General features: G+C 43.3%; 1 protein-coding gene across 1 annotated transcript; it reads left to right on the top strand.

Moving 5' to 3' along the window:
- Positions 1–14,360, top strand: LOC128410195 (glutathione S-transferase 3-like). The gene is made up of 7 exons (XM_053381044.1): positions 1–81; positions 6,209–6,315; positions 8,368–8,419; positions 9,438–9,570; positions 10,676–10,817; positions 11,016–11,147; positions 12,651–14,360. Exons 2-7 carry the CDS (start codon positions 6,229–6,231, stop codon positions 12,795–12,797), a joined length of 693 nt encoding a protein of 230 aa, XP_053237019.1. The 5' UTR covers positions 1–81; positions 6,209–6,228; the 3' UTR covers positions 12,798–14,360.
- The last annotated feature ends 1,228 nt before the right edge of the window (positions 14,361–15,588 follow it).

Genomic DNA, 15,588 nt, shown 5'->3' with positions numbered 1-15,588 from the left:
CTGCTGTGCACAAAACGGCGAGGGAGGCGTTGCCTGCTCCTGGACTGCGGGCGCCTTCAGCAATTGCAGCTACTACGGAAGGTAGGGTTCCTTGTTCGCAGTTGCAGCAGCCATGCACGTGTGCAGGCGTGCATCGTGTGAAGAGCTGCAAAGGGGGGTTGGGACGGGACCAGAGGCACAAAAAAGTTGCCCGGCGATGATGATGATCGTGATGGAGACTGGTTAGCAGCAGTAGCTCCACCAGGCCTGTTGCACCCATCCATCGGGTTGCCTTTGAAAGGCACCGTGAACGGAGGGAGGGGAGCTAAGCTGCACTTTGCCCCAGCGCTGCTTGGCTTTGCGCATTTGCTTTGCTACGTTGCGGATTTGGAACGTGGAGAGCCATTCCGGGGCTGGGCGGGTCCGGGTGGGAACTGAGCGTTCGAAGTTCGAAGCCTTTGATGTGCCCAGATCAAAGCGCTCCGCTGGAAGTGGGTTGCTAACATGGGTTGGTTACGGAGACTTCGCGATCCAGCGCTTAAACAGCGGGGGGGGGGCTGCCTGCCGCAGCCCCAAAGTCAGAGGGCCAGTGAACGCACTTTTATTTCCCTCCTGCTTTCAGCTACCCATGAGTGGGAGAGGCTCTGTAGAAGGTCCAGAGGGCTTCTCACCTGTATGGGGCGCCTGCGACGGGGGTAGCCAACGTGCCGCCCTCCAGGTGTCGCTGGACTACAATGAAAGGTTTATTAAACTAAAAACCCATACAGTGGTACCTCGGGTTACAGACGCTTCAGGTTACAGACTCCACTAACCCAGAAATAGTACCTCGGGTTAAGAACTTTGCTTCAGGATGAGAACAGAAATTGTGCTCCAGCGGTGCGGCGGCAGGCCCCATTAGCTAAAGTGGTGCTTCAGGTTAAGAACAGTTTCAGGTTAAGAACGGAACGAATTAAGTATTTAACCCAAGGTACCACTGTATTTGTGTTAGATTTGTAAAATAAATAAATAAATAAATGTGCAGCCTGCTTTGGCGCCCTGCAAACCAAGCATGGAGCGGGGATGGCAGGGCGCATGCCTGTTGCATCATTCTCAAGCTGCCCTCCAGCTAGAGGGCGTGTGAGAAGGGCGCAACAGAGCAGGGTGCAAAGCTGGGCTCTCAGGGTGCCATAAGGAATGTGCCCCTCAAAAAAACAAACAAACTGCCCAGGGCAAGATCTGGGCACAAGATTCCTGCATTTGCAAGGGGTTGAACTAGATGACCCTCGTGGTCCTTTCCAATTCTACAATTTGATGATTTGATTATTCCTGTAGGGACGACACAATTCCCTCTAGTACAACAGATTTTCCCAACCCTCCATACTTGAATCAGTAAGTTTCGGCATGTGAGCTCACTTCCACCCATCTTCTGTCAGGACTTCAACTGCATCCAGGGTTTTCTACATGGTGGAAAGGAGCTGTGTTTCCTACAGATAACCCATCTGCTCTGGATGATATCCCATGGATGCTGAAAAGCATAGGAGACAAAATTGAGCTTTGAGGAACTCCAAGGGGTAGATCAAAAGTACCCTGGAACAGGAGAGAGCCCTTTTAGAAAAACTAGAGTTGTTTGAGGACAAAGCAAAGGAGACAAATTATCTTTGATTTTATTATGTATGTAAAAAATGCTGTACACCATCTAACTCTTCCTCCAGCATTTGAATGGATCAAGTAGATTCAATGAATTGGAGTGCTAGCAGCATATCTGTGTCTTTTCTTTATCGCCCCTTCTTTCTGATGCTAGATCCCCATCTGTAACATTCTATTGGTGCCCTGCCTTCTGTTTGCTGGTGGTTCTAGCATTCTGACACTTATCTCTTAACGTTTCACTTGGAGTGCAAGTTGACTTGACTTTATTGTGTATTGTTTTGGATGTCCTTTGTATCTACTACAAATTTTTTTTTTAAAAAAAATAGTCCCCCAGCACTACTTTTTAGAACTGCCCCCTCTTCTGAACAAAGGACTGGCACCCCCATAACACCAGCCCTCCAAGTCCCATCTCAGGGACAGCCCATAATAATACCATGGTCAGTAGTATTGAAAGCCGCTGAGAAGTCCAGGAGAACAAAAAGGGAGAACTCTGCCTCCCAAATTGCACTTCCCAGCATCTGCTAGAATGACTTAACAGCAAAAGAATTCGGTTCAATTAAAAAAATACCACTGCTTATCATTTTGTTTCTCCTTGTCTTTTCTGACAACCATGATGCCAAATTAATGATATTCAGGGAGCAGTAAATATTGCCAAATGTGGGGGCTTAGTTAACCTTCAAACACTTGCTTGTTTCTATTGTTGGCTTTCGAAACCATGTTTTTGTGTGTGTGAAAACCCACTTGAGATTTTTATATTCGAAGAACAATCTGTTCCTTTGCTTTTATGCATCTACCAGGTGGGTGAGTTCAGTTTGTTCAGTCTGACCCTTCTATAAAAAAACCAGAATTTGAACTGAGAATGGGGAAATAAGAGTACAATCAGTGGTACTGATTTTATGTCCCATATTTGTTGGCAAGGTGTCTAAGGTATGATGTCTAAGATATCTAGGAAAGGGTAATATTTTTTTCACTGGTGCTTTCTCCAAAACTGGTATAATATGAACTTTAGTACAGTGGATTTGTTTGATTTGTTTTGTTTCATCACTGGATACTTTGTTTAGCAATCATTTTCATTTTAGTGTTTCATTTCTCCCTCCTTGTCGCCCATTCCTCCAACCTTTCTGTGAAAGTTTCTCTCTCCAATTAACACTCATCCCCCCCCCCAATTCATCTGTGTCGCTGAACATTTATTCCTAAAAGTCAGATGAAAGTGGCAAGACTTCAGCTCCATGTCTGTGCACAAGTGCAAGGTTTTTCTACACAACAGTGGTCAGTGTGGGAGAATCCTTATATGTAGCTTGGTGGGAGGGGAAAAAATTAATCCTTTGCCTGATCAGATGCCCCTTGTCACCAGGTGGCATAGGAGACAAACCTTCAATCAAAGCAAATGTGAGGTTTTTTCCTTCCCTATTCACATTTCTGATGTGTGGCATTGGGACAGGGACCTTAGTTGTTAAAACCCACTAACTCTCTACCATGGTCCTGATCCAGATTTGGTGGGTCTGCACTGGCAATTTTTGTAAGTAATAAACTGCACTTAAGAGCACACACCTAGTTAATGTATCATCTAGTATGGCCCTAAGTCACAACCAGCATTCCAGGTGGTATGATCCTGAAACCCCATAGGAGCAGCCTTGGTGGATCCTACTCAATGCCATTCTAGCCCAGCATCCTCTTTCTGACAGTGGCCAATCAGAAGCCTCCAGGAATCCCACAAGGCAATAATCACGTTCTGTTCTTGCCCCTTGGCAACTGATGTTTGGAGAAATACTGGAATGCAACATGGCAGTTCTTTACCTTTCAGGGCTAATAACTGTTAACAGACCTATTCCTATTATTTGTTTGTTACAAGGCAGTGTATGTGGTCGTCCCGCCACATTACTGTATTTTTTGCACCATAACACTCACTTTTCTCCTCCTAGAAAGTAAGGGGAAATGTCTGTGCGTGTTATGGAGCGAATGCCTGCGGGTGGCGGGGGGGGGGATCTGCTGCAGTCGTGAGCAGAGGATCCATGGTTCCCCTTCCTTCCCTCCTCCGTGGTTACAAAGCATGGATCCACATGGATCCTCAGGATTTTTGCAATGGGCTACTCCAAACTCACTGTCAGATCACATGTCTGTGGCCACAGCATGAACCACAAAAATCATATATCCACTATTTCGTTTAGAATATTTTTTTTCTTGTTTTCCTCCTCTATAAACTACGTGCGTGTTATGGTCAGGTGCGTGTTATAGAGCGAAAAATACAGTATATCCCCACAACAATCCTTGAAGGTGGAGAGGGAGTGACGTAACCAAGGTAGTGGGAGATTTAACTCTAGGTCTCTCTGATCCTAGTCCAACCCTCACTAGACTAGCTCTAATCCCCTATAAAGCTGTGCAGACAAGACTTCCTTTTGTCTGACTTGAATCTGCAAGAATTAATTCCACCTACTTCATTCATGTATAACTTTTGCATGAAGAACTCCCATCGTATTCTGAAGCAGACCAGTTGTGTAAGTAAGAGGATCCTGTACAGATCATGCTTTGATTTTCTGGTACAAGGTGTGCTTTTTGTGCATAAGGAACAGGTTGATACATATTGTCCATCTTTGGTTCACTCTGCCCTTTGCTGCCCACCTGCCTGCCTCTGTCTCCAGTTCCCTCCTCCTCATTTGTCATCATACTGTAGTTTGCAGTGCCAACTGAACTGCAGCCTGACAACATCCTTAGGGTATTATTATATGTCCTTTCTCTTTGTTGTTTGGACTGATTCATCTTTTCCTTCTCACACCTCTCTATTGGACCTCAGAATAAGGTATTCCTTTTGAATTATCCTCTGAGAGAAGAAAGGAGCAAACATGGCTGCCTTCTCCTCCTCTAGGCTAGTTAGACTAGAAACATTTTCTATCCAAGGCATTCATTTTCTACAATAAACAACTTTATTATTTTCTTATCTACAATCATCTGTGTTGTGTCTGTGTGATTGCAGCTGTCAGGTGTACCCTTTAACTCAAATGCAGTAGCAGTAGTAGTACTAGAAGTAGTAATAGTAGTAGTAATACTCTGCATCATAAGGGCTTCAATGGATAATTGGTCCAGCTACCCCACTACAAATCGCCGTTGTTTCATTTTCCTGTTCTAATGGTGTCGTAATGTGAAGGACTTGCTCTTATTCCAGGTTTTCTCAATTCACCATCTTCATATTAGAAGTGGGATCTGAAATAATTTCTCCAGTGCTCAGTATGAGCCTACAAAATAGAATACAGTGATACCTCGGTTTACGAACTTAATCCGTTCTGGAAGTCCGTTCTTAAACCGAAACCGTTTTTAAACCGAGGCGTGCTTTCCCTAATGAGGCCTCCCACCGCCGGTGCCCTTCCACCATTCGGCTTCCATTCTTAGACTGAGGTAAAGTTCGCAAACCGGGACACTACTTCCGCTTTTGCAGAATTCGTAAACTGAATCGTTCATAAACAGGACTGTTCTTAAACTGAGGTACCACTGTAGATTGAATTTGGAGGCGGCAGTTGGCTAGCCTTCACCCACATTCTTGGATCATCAATGAGCAGCTGAAATCTGGGTGGTTTTGTTTTCTTTCTGTCTTTTTATTTATGTCTCTTAGCCTAATAAGTAGCTGTTCTCTCCAATGATGCCGCTGTCTTCCACAGTTTTTCAGCCGTTGCTTCCCCCCTCCTTATTAAGGGACGCAGCAACACTGAGAACTGTGGCCTATTGTTTCCGTGCCAACACATCATTTCCCCAGGATCCTTTCTGCTGAAGACTAGAGAAAGTAACAGACTGGGTGCTTTTCCTACTTCCAAAAATGTAACTAGTTTGACTTGAATGGATTGCTAATTGTGCACTCTTCCTGCCTTGTGGGTTGCAGAATAGAATAGCTTTCTTTTTGAGTTCTTCTAGTAACCTGTTCAGGCTTGATAGCTGTTTCCTTTCCTTTCCTTTATTTCTTTTTAAGTAAAGTTTCGTTAAAGTTTTTCACAATAGAATAGAAGACAAGCTAACCTACACAAAGAATAATAAAAAGGGACAAAATAAGAGAAATGAAAAGAGATAGAAGAATACAAGAACTTTTCACACAAGTGTATTTTAACGTTTGTCCCCTACTAGTGCGGGGAGGTAACCTGGCCATTGGACTGACATACGTAATATTTGTTCCAATTGGGACCATTGGAAAGGATTTTTCTTAAGGAGGGTGGTGGGGTGCCCTGCCCACCTTCTGCCTTGCCAGTGCAAGTCCAGAAAAGCTCTGAATTTGGTGGTCCATCCACCCTTAGGGTTAATCTGCCTCTGCATCCACTTTTCCTTTTGCACAAAGGGAAACAACAACAACAACAGGCAGTTTTTATTAAAATGCCTAGGAAACGAGTGGAAAGTACTCTGTGTGTTAGCAATGTATCAATAAGCAAACCATAGCAAACTGCATTTGCTGAACGATGGCCTTTTGTACTATATCTCGGTGTGCCAAGAGACCTAATGACCTCTCTGTATTGCTTAACGAACGATGATTAGTTTCAGATCTTTATTTGGTGAAATTTGTTTGCTCAAGCAAGTTGGCTGTGCACCAAGAATGATGCCTTTCTGTTTCTTTTCTTGTTTTCATCAGGCAATCAAGAAGCTGAAATCATGTCTGGAAAGCCCAAACTGTACTACTTTGATGGAAGAGGCAAGATGGAGTCAATACGATGGCTGTTAGCAGCAGCTGGGGTGGAGGTCTGTGTTTCCTTGTCTGCCAGCTTCTGTACAGAGATGTTATCATGGTTATGAGATATGCCTTGTACAATGTGGGATGCAGTTAATGGGGCACATTACATATTGTAGCCAAAAAGAGATGAGAATCCGTGGGGTATTCCTATTTCTTACAGCATGGACAGATTTTGTTTCTTGATGTGTTGAAACTTTGAAGTAACTGTTTTTGGTTTTTTTGCCATATCTTGATGGAATATATGATAAAGCCATCAAGCCAGAAAAATTGTCCTGGGGTTGGATAAGCAACCCTTTGGCCATGGGAAGGTCCCCCCTTCCATTTCTTTTTGGATATCCCATTCATACCATGGGAAAATATTTTGCCCCTTCCTTTCACCAGCACAGCATACAGAATTGTTGAGAATGAATGCATGTACAACCTGCTACACTTAAATTATTTTCATTATTTGCTTATTTTGCAACTGCACATTCTGAAGCCACACAGTCATTTATAATAATAATAATTTATTATTTATACCCTGCCCATCTGGCTGGGTTTCCCCAGCCACTCTGGGCAGCTCCCAACAGAATATTAAAAACACAATAAAACATCAAACATAAAAAAACTTCCCTAAACAGGACTGCCTTCAGATGTCTTCTATAAGTCAGATAGTTGTTTATTTCCTTGACATCTGATGGGAGGGCGTTCCACAGGGCAGGCGCCACTACCAAGAAGGCCCTCTGCCTGGTTCCCTGTAACCTCCCTTCTCGCAGGGAAAGAATTGCCAGAATGCCCTCGGAGCCGGACCTCAGTGTCCGGGCTGAACAATGAGGGTGGAGACGCTCCTTCAAGTCTACTGGGCCAAGGCGGTTTAGGGCTTTAAAGGTCAGTGCCAACACTTTGAATTGTGCCCGGAAACGTACTGGGATCCAATGTAGGTATTTCAAGACCAGTGTTGTGTGGTCTTGGCGGCTGCTCCCAGGGGAGAGGAATTTAGAATCCGTATGTCAGTACCGCTGAGATCCAATATAGAAAAATGTTCTACTGTTATGTACAAATTGTTGGCAAGTCATGAGAACTAGAAACATGACTTAAAAAATCTGGAGTGGTATCCAACAAAATGCTTCCTTTAGTCCCAGGACTTCTCACTGCAGAATGGGGCTTCCTCTCTGTCGCCTCTCCCCAGTTGCCCCCTAAATCTGTTATGGGGGTTCCTCTAACCCTCTGGAGCAGATGGGGGGGGAGTGTGGTGTGAAAGGAGAGGAAGGGGAAGTTTCACTGTGCAAGTAGAAATCTTTGCATTAGCAGAAGCACTTAGCTGGTGTCTGCCTCAGATTCCTCTGAATTCTATTGAAAGCTTATGAACCACCCAAAAGAGATAGGGAGGATTTGATGTTTTATGAAAAACTTTAATTCTGGTTTTTATGTTTTATTACAAGCTGCTTTGATGACCCTGTTAGGCCAGAAAGACAGGATATATATATTTAAAAATCAAGTAAGTAGTACTTTCTTAGATGTGCCAACGTAATATGAAGAAAGGTTGCTCTTTGTCTTAGAGTGCTCCTATTTTACTCAACTTTTACCCAGCACAAATGAGTAATCCAAAACAGTTTATCAGAAATACCTAACTGCAGTACAAGGGGAGAGGAATTAAAAATATGATTTCAAGGCACTTAAACTTGGGCAACTGGACATGTGTTTTTTCTGTGTATCTGCTTGTGGTTTTTGCATGTGTTTGGGTTTTTTTAGTCCTTGTGCTATTGCATTGTGTGATTCAGTTGAAATCCACTCGGTATCACAGTGATGTAGGAGGAAAGGAAAATCTTATCGGAAGTGAAGAAAGCAGCTGTTCCTTTCTTGCATTTCACTGGTTTTGGAAACCTGATTCAGTGCTGGAAATGCTCACATCTTGATAAGAAACGGTTTGGTTAAGTTATGAAAGGCTCATTGCTAAGTTGTGACTTTTCAGAAGCAACAAACTCAAGGAGGGTACCTGTCCTTGGATGACGTTCAATGATGAGTGTGCTTCTCAAGCACTGCAGCAATTCATTACACTTTTTCTTTTTCTCATCTGGTAGTTTGAAGAGGAATTTCTGGAGACCAGAGAGCAATACGAGAAGCTGCTTCAAGGTAATTCGGTGATTTTGAAAATATTTGGTCAGGCAAGACAAACAAAGTACCATACTTTTACATGTACAGTGGTACCTCAGGTTACATACGCTTCAGGTTACATACACTTCAGGTTACAGACTCCGCTAACCCAGAAATAGTGCTTCAGGTTAAGAACTTTGCTTCAGGATGAGAACAGAAATCGTGCTCCAGCAGTGCAGCAGCAGCAGGAGGCCCCATTAGCTTAAGTGGTGCTTCAGGTTAAGAACAGTTTCAGGTTAAGTACGGACCTCCGGAACGAATTAAGTACTTAACCTGAGGTACCACTGTATAAGACTAGGTTTTTTTACTTTAAAATTATGTGAAAAAATGTGGGTCGTCTTATACACGGGGCAATCTCTCCCCTATTTTCTTAAAATAGGGGGCATCTTATGCATGGGGGTGTATTATACATGGAAAAATACAGTATCTTCTTGGGTAGGAGCAAAGGGAAGGCAAAGACTTTTGAGCGTCAGAGAAGAATTGTACTCTTGCATTTCAAGTAAGCAACACAGTCTAGTGGCCGAAGGGAGAGATGTTGATTTTAATTGATCTCCTCATCCCCCAGCACCACCTCCTTTGCTATTCAGGAAAGTTCAATATTGGAAGTTATGAATGCATGAAGGCACACCTAGCCACAGAGGACACTGCCCCCATTTTCTTAATTTGGAATCCCCCAAAATAGGTGTTGTGTTATACACAGGGGCGTGTTAGACACAGAAAAATATGATAGGTCCCTTGAAACCTGTTTAAATGGTCACTGTTTCCATGACTTGAAAACAAAGTTCCTAGCTGACTGCAAGCTTGCAAGATAGTTTTCTTGTGTGTTGTTTGGCCAGCCCGTGTAGAATAATAGTCTTCACTTTCCTGTAGCCAACCATTTCTTCATTTGGTCTCTGCAGTCCTTCTGAGCACCAATACAATGCTGTGGGATTGTACTGACTTTCATTTCTAGAGGAAACATTTTGACCTTTCGCTGTTTTTTTTATCTTCTCAAAAGATGGATTCCTCCTCTTTCAGCAAGTGCCCTTGGTGGAAATGGATGGGATGAAGATGGTTCAGACGCGAGCTATCCTCAGCTACATCGCTGCAAAGCACAACCTCTACGGGAAGGACCTGAAGGAGAGAGCACTGTACAGTACCAGAAACATTTAGCTAGCTTTAAGTTATACTTCAGGTCTTGTTTCTGGCTCCTGAGACCCACTCCATCCTGGGGCCATTCAGATAGGGTGGACTACAAATCCCATCAGCCCCTGTTCAGAGTTGCCTGTGAAGAGGGATTGACAGATAAACCAACTCTGAGAATTGTAGCTTTGTGAGGACAATCAGCAGAGGGCCTTCTTGGTGGTGGTGCCCTCCCTGTGGAACACCCTCCCATCAGATGTCAAGGAAATAAACAACTATCTGACTTTTAGAAGACATCTGATGGCAGCCCTGTTTAGGGAAGTTTTTGATGTTTGATGTTTTGTTCTGTTTTTAATCTGTTGGGAGCTACCCAGAGTGGTTGGGGAAACCCAGCCGGATGGGCAGGGTATTATTATTATTAATAATAATAATAATAATAATAATATCCCTTAACAACTCTTAACCCTTAACAAACCACACCTCCCAGAATTCTTTGGGGGGAAGCCATGACTGTTTGAAGTGGCATTGCATGGTTTTAAATGTATGGTAGAAATGTGGCCTGATTCAAAGGGCTTGTCCTCCACAATTCCACTTATCCTGCCACTTTCCCCCAGGGAAACCCACTCTTCACTGCTGAATCGGAGCAAACATCAGTCAGATTCTCCATGGAAAAGAGCGAGTGAAAAGCAGATTTTTCTAGGGAAAGTAGAGGGGCAAACTTTTACCTGTGCTTTCTAAGCATCAGACAAGTTGGTGACAGATGATTCTTTAGCTAGTCTTCATGAAAAGCAAATGATAGGATGGGAAAAAATCATAGCTTTTCCATGTGGACTAGGAGTGAGCACTTTCTGCCTCAGTCGCCTGCAGACCCAGTTGTCCTCTCATTCTGACCGTTTACAAAGTAGTGCCTTCCAGATATTTTGGGGGAACAACTCCCATCATCCCTGGCCTTTGGCTGTCTTAGTTGAGAGTTGGAGCCCAGCACATCTGGAGGGCCTCTTAGTTGGCGGCCTCTTTTCTGCACAGCAGGAAAAAGCTGAAATTCTGTTTTGTGTGTGCATGTCGTAAACAAGATGGGCGCCTTAACAGATGTGTGAATATATGTCTCTTTAGAATTGATATGTATGCAGAAGGAACAACGGACCTAATGGTCTTGATTATGATGTACCCTTTCTTAACACCTGAGGACAAGGAGAAGCAACTGGCTACAATCATCAAAAAAGCAACACAAAGATATTTCCCTGTTTATGAAAAGGTGCGTTTCAGTAACCTGCTGTTATGAAACAGGCTTGTGATCTGGGCTGCTTCACAAATTCAATGTGTAAAATGTAACACGGGAAGAACAAATGTGTGGTGTTGTTTTTTTAAAAGGACACCTATAGTGTTGAGAAAGATGCTTATGTGTGCTTGGGAAGCTGTTCTTAGGCGTTGGGCTAACATTGGTGTCTTGCAGGTGCTGAAGGGCCATGGAGAAGATTTCCTTGTTGGCAACCAGTTCAGCTGGGCAGACGTCCAGCTGCTTGAAGCTATTCTGATGGTGGAGGAAAAATCCTCCAGTGTTCTGGCCGACTTTCCTCACTTGCAGGTACGGCAAACAAACACAATATGAGCGGTGTTAGAAATTCAGATCTATAAGCTCGGCACCAAATGGCTCCTTAAACCAAGGTTGCAGTTGCCAAAATGGAATGTCTGGTTGCCATTTTGGGGCTCTAAAGTCTTATTTTTCAAACGATGGACTGGCTGTGATTGGTTCTCAATTAAGCATCTGGCTAGCTCAGATGACAAGCCTCACCTCGGTGAAGAGCTTTGAGAACTTAAAAGAAGAAAAGTCACTTGATTCAGGGACAGCCCACATATATATCAGCCTATTCCGACCTCTTTTTCTTAATGGTGACACAGCCATTCATAATGTAGGGATCTCCATGTGAGCAGGGCAGTGGGGTAGGGTAAGTTCACTGCTCCTGCTCAGAAAGTGTTTTGGTTCCTGAGATTCATTCTGATTGTGCAGATAAAATATAACTGATAGAATTATACAGGAAGGGATATTAGTGTGTGAAAACAATCGAAATCCAGTGATTCCCCAGCTGGAGATGTCAGGCACCATCCTGGCACTTGGTTGCAAGTGGTTGAAAACCAGGTGCAAAATGTGCCTGGCTCCTGGCTAATTTCAAACACTGAATATGAGTTATGTTGTTTCTTCCTTTTTAAAAAGAATTCCTTTCCCATCTGTTCCAGACCTGAAAGCAGATGGGCTTCTGTCGAAACCCCTTCTAGAAAACTGTTAGACCTTAGGGTAATGTGCTGCTGCTGCTGATGCACACTAGTTCTGTGTGATGAGTGGCTTAATGTTGCCTCCCATTAAAGAATTATGAATTGGCAAAAATGCTTAGATGTCCATGAAGCCACTCTCCTTAATTCAAACCAGAGTGAACATGGGAAGCATGTGCATGTTAAAAATTCATTTTTTTAAAAAATGGCTGTTGACACAGCTGTAGCAAAGAGAGCTGTGGCACTCTAGCTCAGTAGTTCCCAAACTTGGGTTTCCAGCTGTTTTTGGACTACAACTCCTATCATCCCTAGCTGGCAGGACCAGTGGTCAGGGATGATGGGAACTGTAGTCCCAAAACAGCCAGAGACCCAAGTTTGGGAAACCCTGCTCTAGATCATGGGTTGGGGGACATGTGGCCTTGCAGATGATTCCACCTCGCATCAGCCTCAGCCAGCACAAGGATGATGGGAGTTGTAGTTCGGTGACACCTGCAGCTCTAAAGGTTTTTAGCCTATGCTCTAGAGCAGGCATCTCCAACCTCCAGCCCTCCCTCCAGATGTTTTGGACTACAATTCCCACCATCCCTGACCACTGGTCCTGTTAGCTAGGGATCATGGGAGTTGTAGGCCAAAACATCTGGAGGGCCTCAGGTTGGGGATGCCTGCTCTAGAGATTGATTGGCATGTTGGGCCATCAGTTTTAATAGACTCTACCAAATGGTTTGAAGGTGATGGGCGTTTTTAGTGCTACAGTTCAGGTTCTTTGATTCTGAGTCTGCTTGCTCTTGTTTTTTTTCTCTTCCTTTCCACTTGTTTGCAGGCTTTTAAAGAACGGATCAGCAACATCCCCACAATTAAGAATTTTTTGGAGCCAGGAAGCCAGAGGAAACCTGTGCCTGACGAGAGATACGTGGAGACCGTGAGAAGGGTCCTCCACATGTATCACAATATGTCTGCAAGTCCTTAGGCAGCATTTCTGCTGAGCTCCAGAGAATCACCAGTACTAATACCTAATAACAATGGCTGTCATAAAACTCATGGCATTGTGTTAGAGACTAGACTGCTGTATGACACTTGATAGCTGCTAAACAGGCTTCTCCATGGGGATGTGCATCCACATAGAAAAAACAATATGCCCACATCTAAAACGCATTTAAATTGCACAATATGCCCACATCTAAAACGCATTTAAATTGCACAATTTCGCTATATGCAGGCAAGGTAGGAATGCTCTCGTGAGATTTGGCGGGAAGTTGGATTGTCCTGCGGGATCTTGTGAGAGCAGTCCTACCAGTCCCAAAGATGGCACACTGAAATTTGAGGTCCAACACTGGTCATGGCTACCTGCAAAGAACCCTGGGAGTTGTAATTTGTTGAGGGTTCTGAGAGCTGTTAGGAGACCCCTATTCTCCCCACAGAGCTACAACTTCCAGAACTCCTTGGGGAGAGGGATTGGTTGTTACAAAGCACTCTGGGACAGACCAAATACCCCACTGAACATTTGAGCCAGGCAGGATTTCAAATTCAGAGACATTTTTTAAAGGCAATGTTTCCCCCCCTCCTTGTCTCAAAAATGGGCGCCTTTGATCTGTTTGAATCCTGGCAGATCTGATGCCTTTGTGGAGTAGTACTATAGCCTGTAAATTCGAAGCCATTTGGCTGCCCCACTCCAGGCTAAAAGCTGGAAGAAGACTGGCTGGTCTTCATTGAAAATTCATGGAAGATTAGTTGTCAGACTTGAGGAATCTTCAGTATCCTTGGAATCTAGCAAACAGTTAAGTTAGATGGCAAAAGACAGGGTGTGTCTCCTTCTGAACTGAAACCCAACAAACAAATGAACGGATTTTGAATTAACTAAATATGAAAAGCTTCAAAAAATAAATTATATAAACACCTTTTCCATTCCGAAAGCAAAACCAAACCAAAATTTCTCATGCACACCCGTACTACTTGTGTACTTGCTAGTGGTAGAATACGTAGCAAAGGGAGAATGCCATATACAAGGCCTTCTTTAATAGTAGATATATTGATCAATATTCCTACTCTTTTTGGAATGCAGCTTTCTTTATTAAATATATTTTGTGTATCCTGTTTCACTGAAGCAATATTTTTATTCAGCTGGACGGATATAAAAAACACTATTAGAAGGGAGGCTCGGACAATCCTTTTCTGCCTACCAGTGTGTTCTGCAAATGGAAGGGGTTTGCTGCAGAGCTGGAAAAAAATTCGAAAGAGATTCTGTTTCAGTCTTTCTGCCTTTCATTGCTGGTATTTCTGAGCTCAGACGGCCAAGGTTATGCAAAACGCAGGAAAACATTCAAAGTGACACTTATTTGCAAATTCCTGTGAAATCAAAATACACTTAAGTTGCTAAGCCTTCAATATATTTTATCTACTACAACTTTTGCATTCTGTTATTATACTAAGCTGACATTGGATTTGGTATATTCAATTTGTATAGTGTTTTTCCTCCTATTGCTGCTACAATCTGGAAAACTCTAATAAACTACCTTGATTCCTGAGTAAAGAAGCATTTGCTTTTCCTTACTGTGTAAATATTGTGTGCCGGATTTACGTATAAGCTAAACAAGCTATAGCTTAGGGCCCCACTCTCTTGGGGGCCCCCAAAAAATTTAAAGGGAGAAAAAACTGGATGTACATTTTATTGGCAAAACCTATTGGCGTTTCGCAGCTTTCTGACTACTCTGCTAGGTCTGGCTAAGGTCTTGCAACTAAACGCAGAGTTCACAAAAGCAATTGGCAACTTGGCTCCAGACAGGATGGACGAAGCAGGAACCAGGAACTTGTAGTTAGGTGTTTATTTTATGCAGTGGACTATTTACAGGAACAGAACACGGATCTTTAGCTAGCTTTCTCATACACGACTCACAACTCTCAACCTCCAACTCCTGCACTGACACATTCCAGTTAGTAGGCCATTACTCATTATTTCCCTGAGAGAGCTTGACCAATCATGAAGCTGTTTCCATGCCTCTGTATCACCAGGCAGCTTACACTCCTTTACATTGCCTTGGCTGTCTGCCAAACCCTAATTGACTCTGTGTGAGTAGCTGCACGTATTCAGATTCCCAACACATTTCCAAAATATAAGATAAAAAACAAAACCTACATACAGCAACAGTGTTACTTACGATGTAAGTAATGGGCCCTACTGCTAACCTGCTCCCTAAAATATCACTGGTTTGCTCATTTCTATATACAGTGGTACCTTGGTTCTCAAACCTAATCTGTTCCAGATTTCAGTTCAACAATTACTTTGGAAAAATACATATTTTGTTATGTGCAAATGGATGGATACCTATTAGGTCCATAAATCACCATATAGCATACAGTGGTACCTCGGGTTACATACGCTTCAGGTTGCAGACTCCGCTAACCCAGAAATATTACCTCAGGTTAAGAACTTTGCTTCAGGATGAGAACAGAAATTGTGCTCCGGCGGTGTGGCGGCAGCAGGAGGCCCCATTAACTAAAGTGGTGCTTCAGGTTAAGAACAGTTGCAGGTTAAGAACGGACCTCCAGGATGAATTAAGTACTTAACCTGAGGTACCACTATATTCAACACAAAAGCAGTGACAATTTGTTGTTCACAAAGGACAGCTGTACCCATTATTTTCAGTAGCTTAGGGCCTCATCAAACCCAAATCCAGCCCTATTCTGGATCCTTTATTGATACTGCAATTTTATATGTGTCTACCCACACATATGATTGTGGTTGCTGTTGCTGTTTTCTCACT

Source organism: Podarcis raffonei, chromosome 3, assembly GCF_027172205.1.
Source record: "Podarcis raffonei isolate rPodRaf1 chromosome 3, rPodRaf1.pri, whole genome shotgun sequence".
Taxonomy (NCBI): Eukaryota; Metazoa; Chordata; class Lepidosauria; order Squamata; family Lacertidae; genus Podarcis; species Podarcis raffonei.
This window is presented reverse-complemented; position numbering and strand designations above follow the sequence as displayed.

What these genes read in the sequence shown, in the direction of transcription:
- LOC128410195 (XM_053381044.1), top strand. Translation starts at nt 6,229, where the DNA reads ATGTCTGGAAAGCCCAAACTGTACTACTTTGATGGAAGAGGCAAGATG. An exon ending in GACCTGAAGGAGAGAGCACT is followed by an intron (nt 9,571 to 10,675) that starts GTACAGTACCAG and finishes ATGTCTCTTTAG; the next exon opens with AATTGATATGTATGCAGAAG. An exon ending in ATTTCCCTGTTTATGAAAAG is followed by an intron (nt 10,818 to 11,015) that starts GTGCGTTTCAGT and finishes GGTGTCTTGCAG; the next exon opens with GTGCTGAAGGGCCATGGAGA.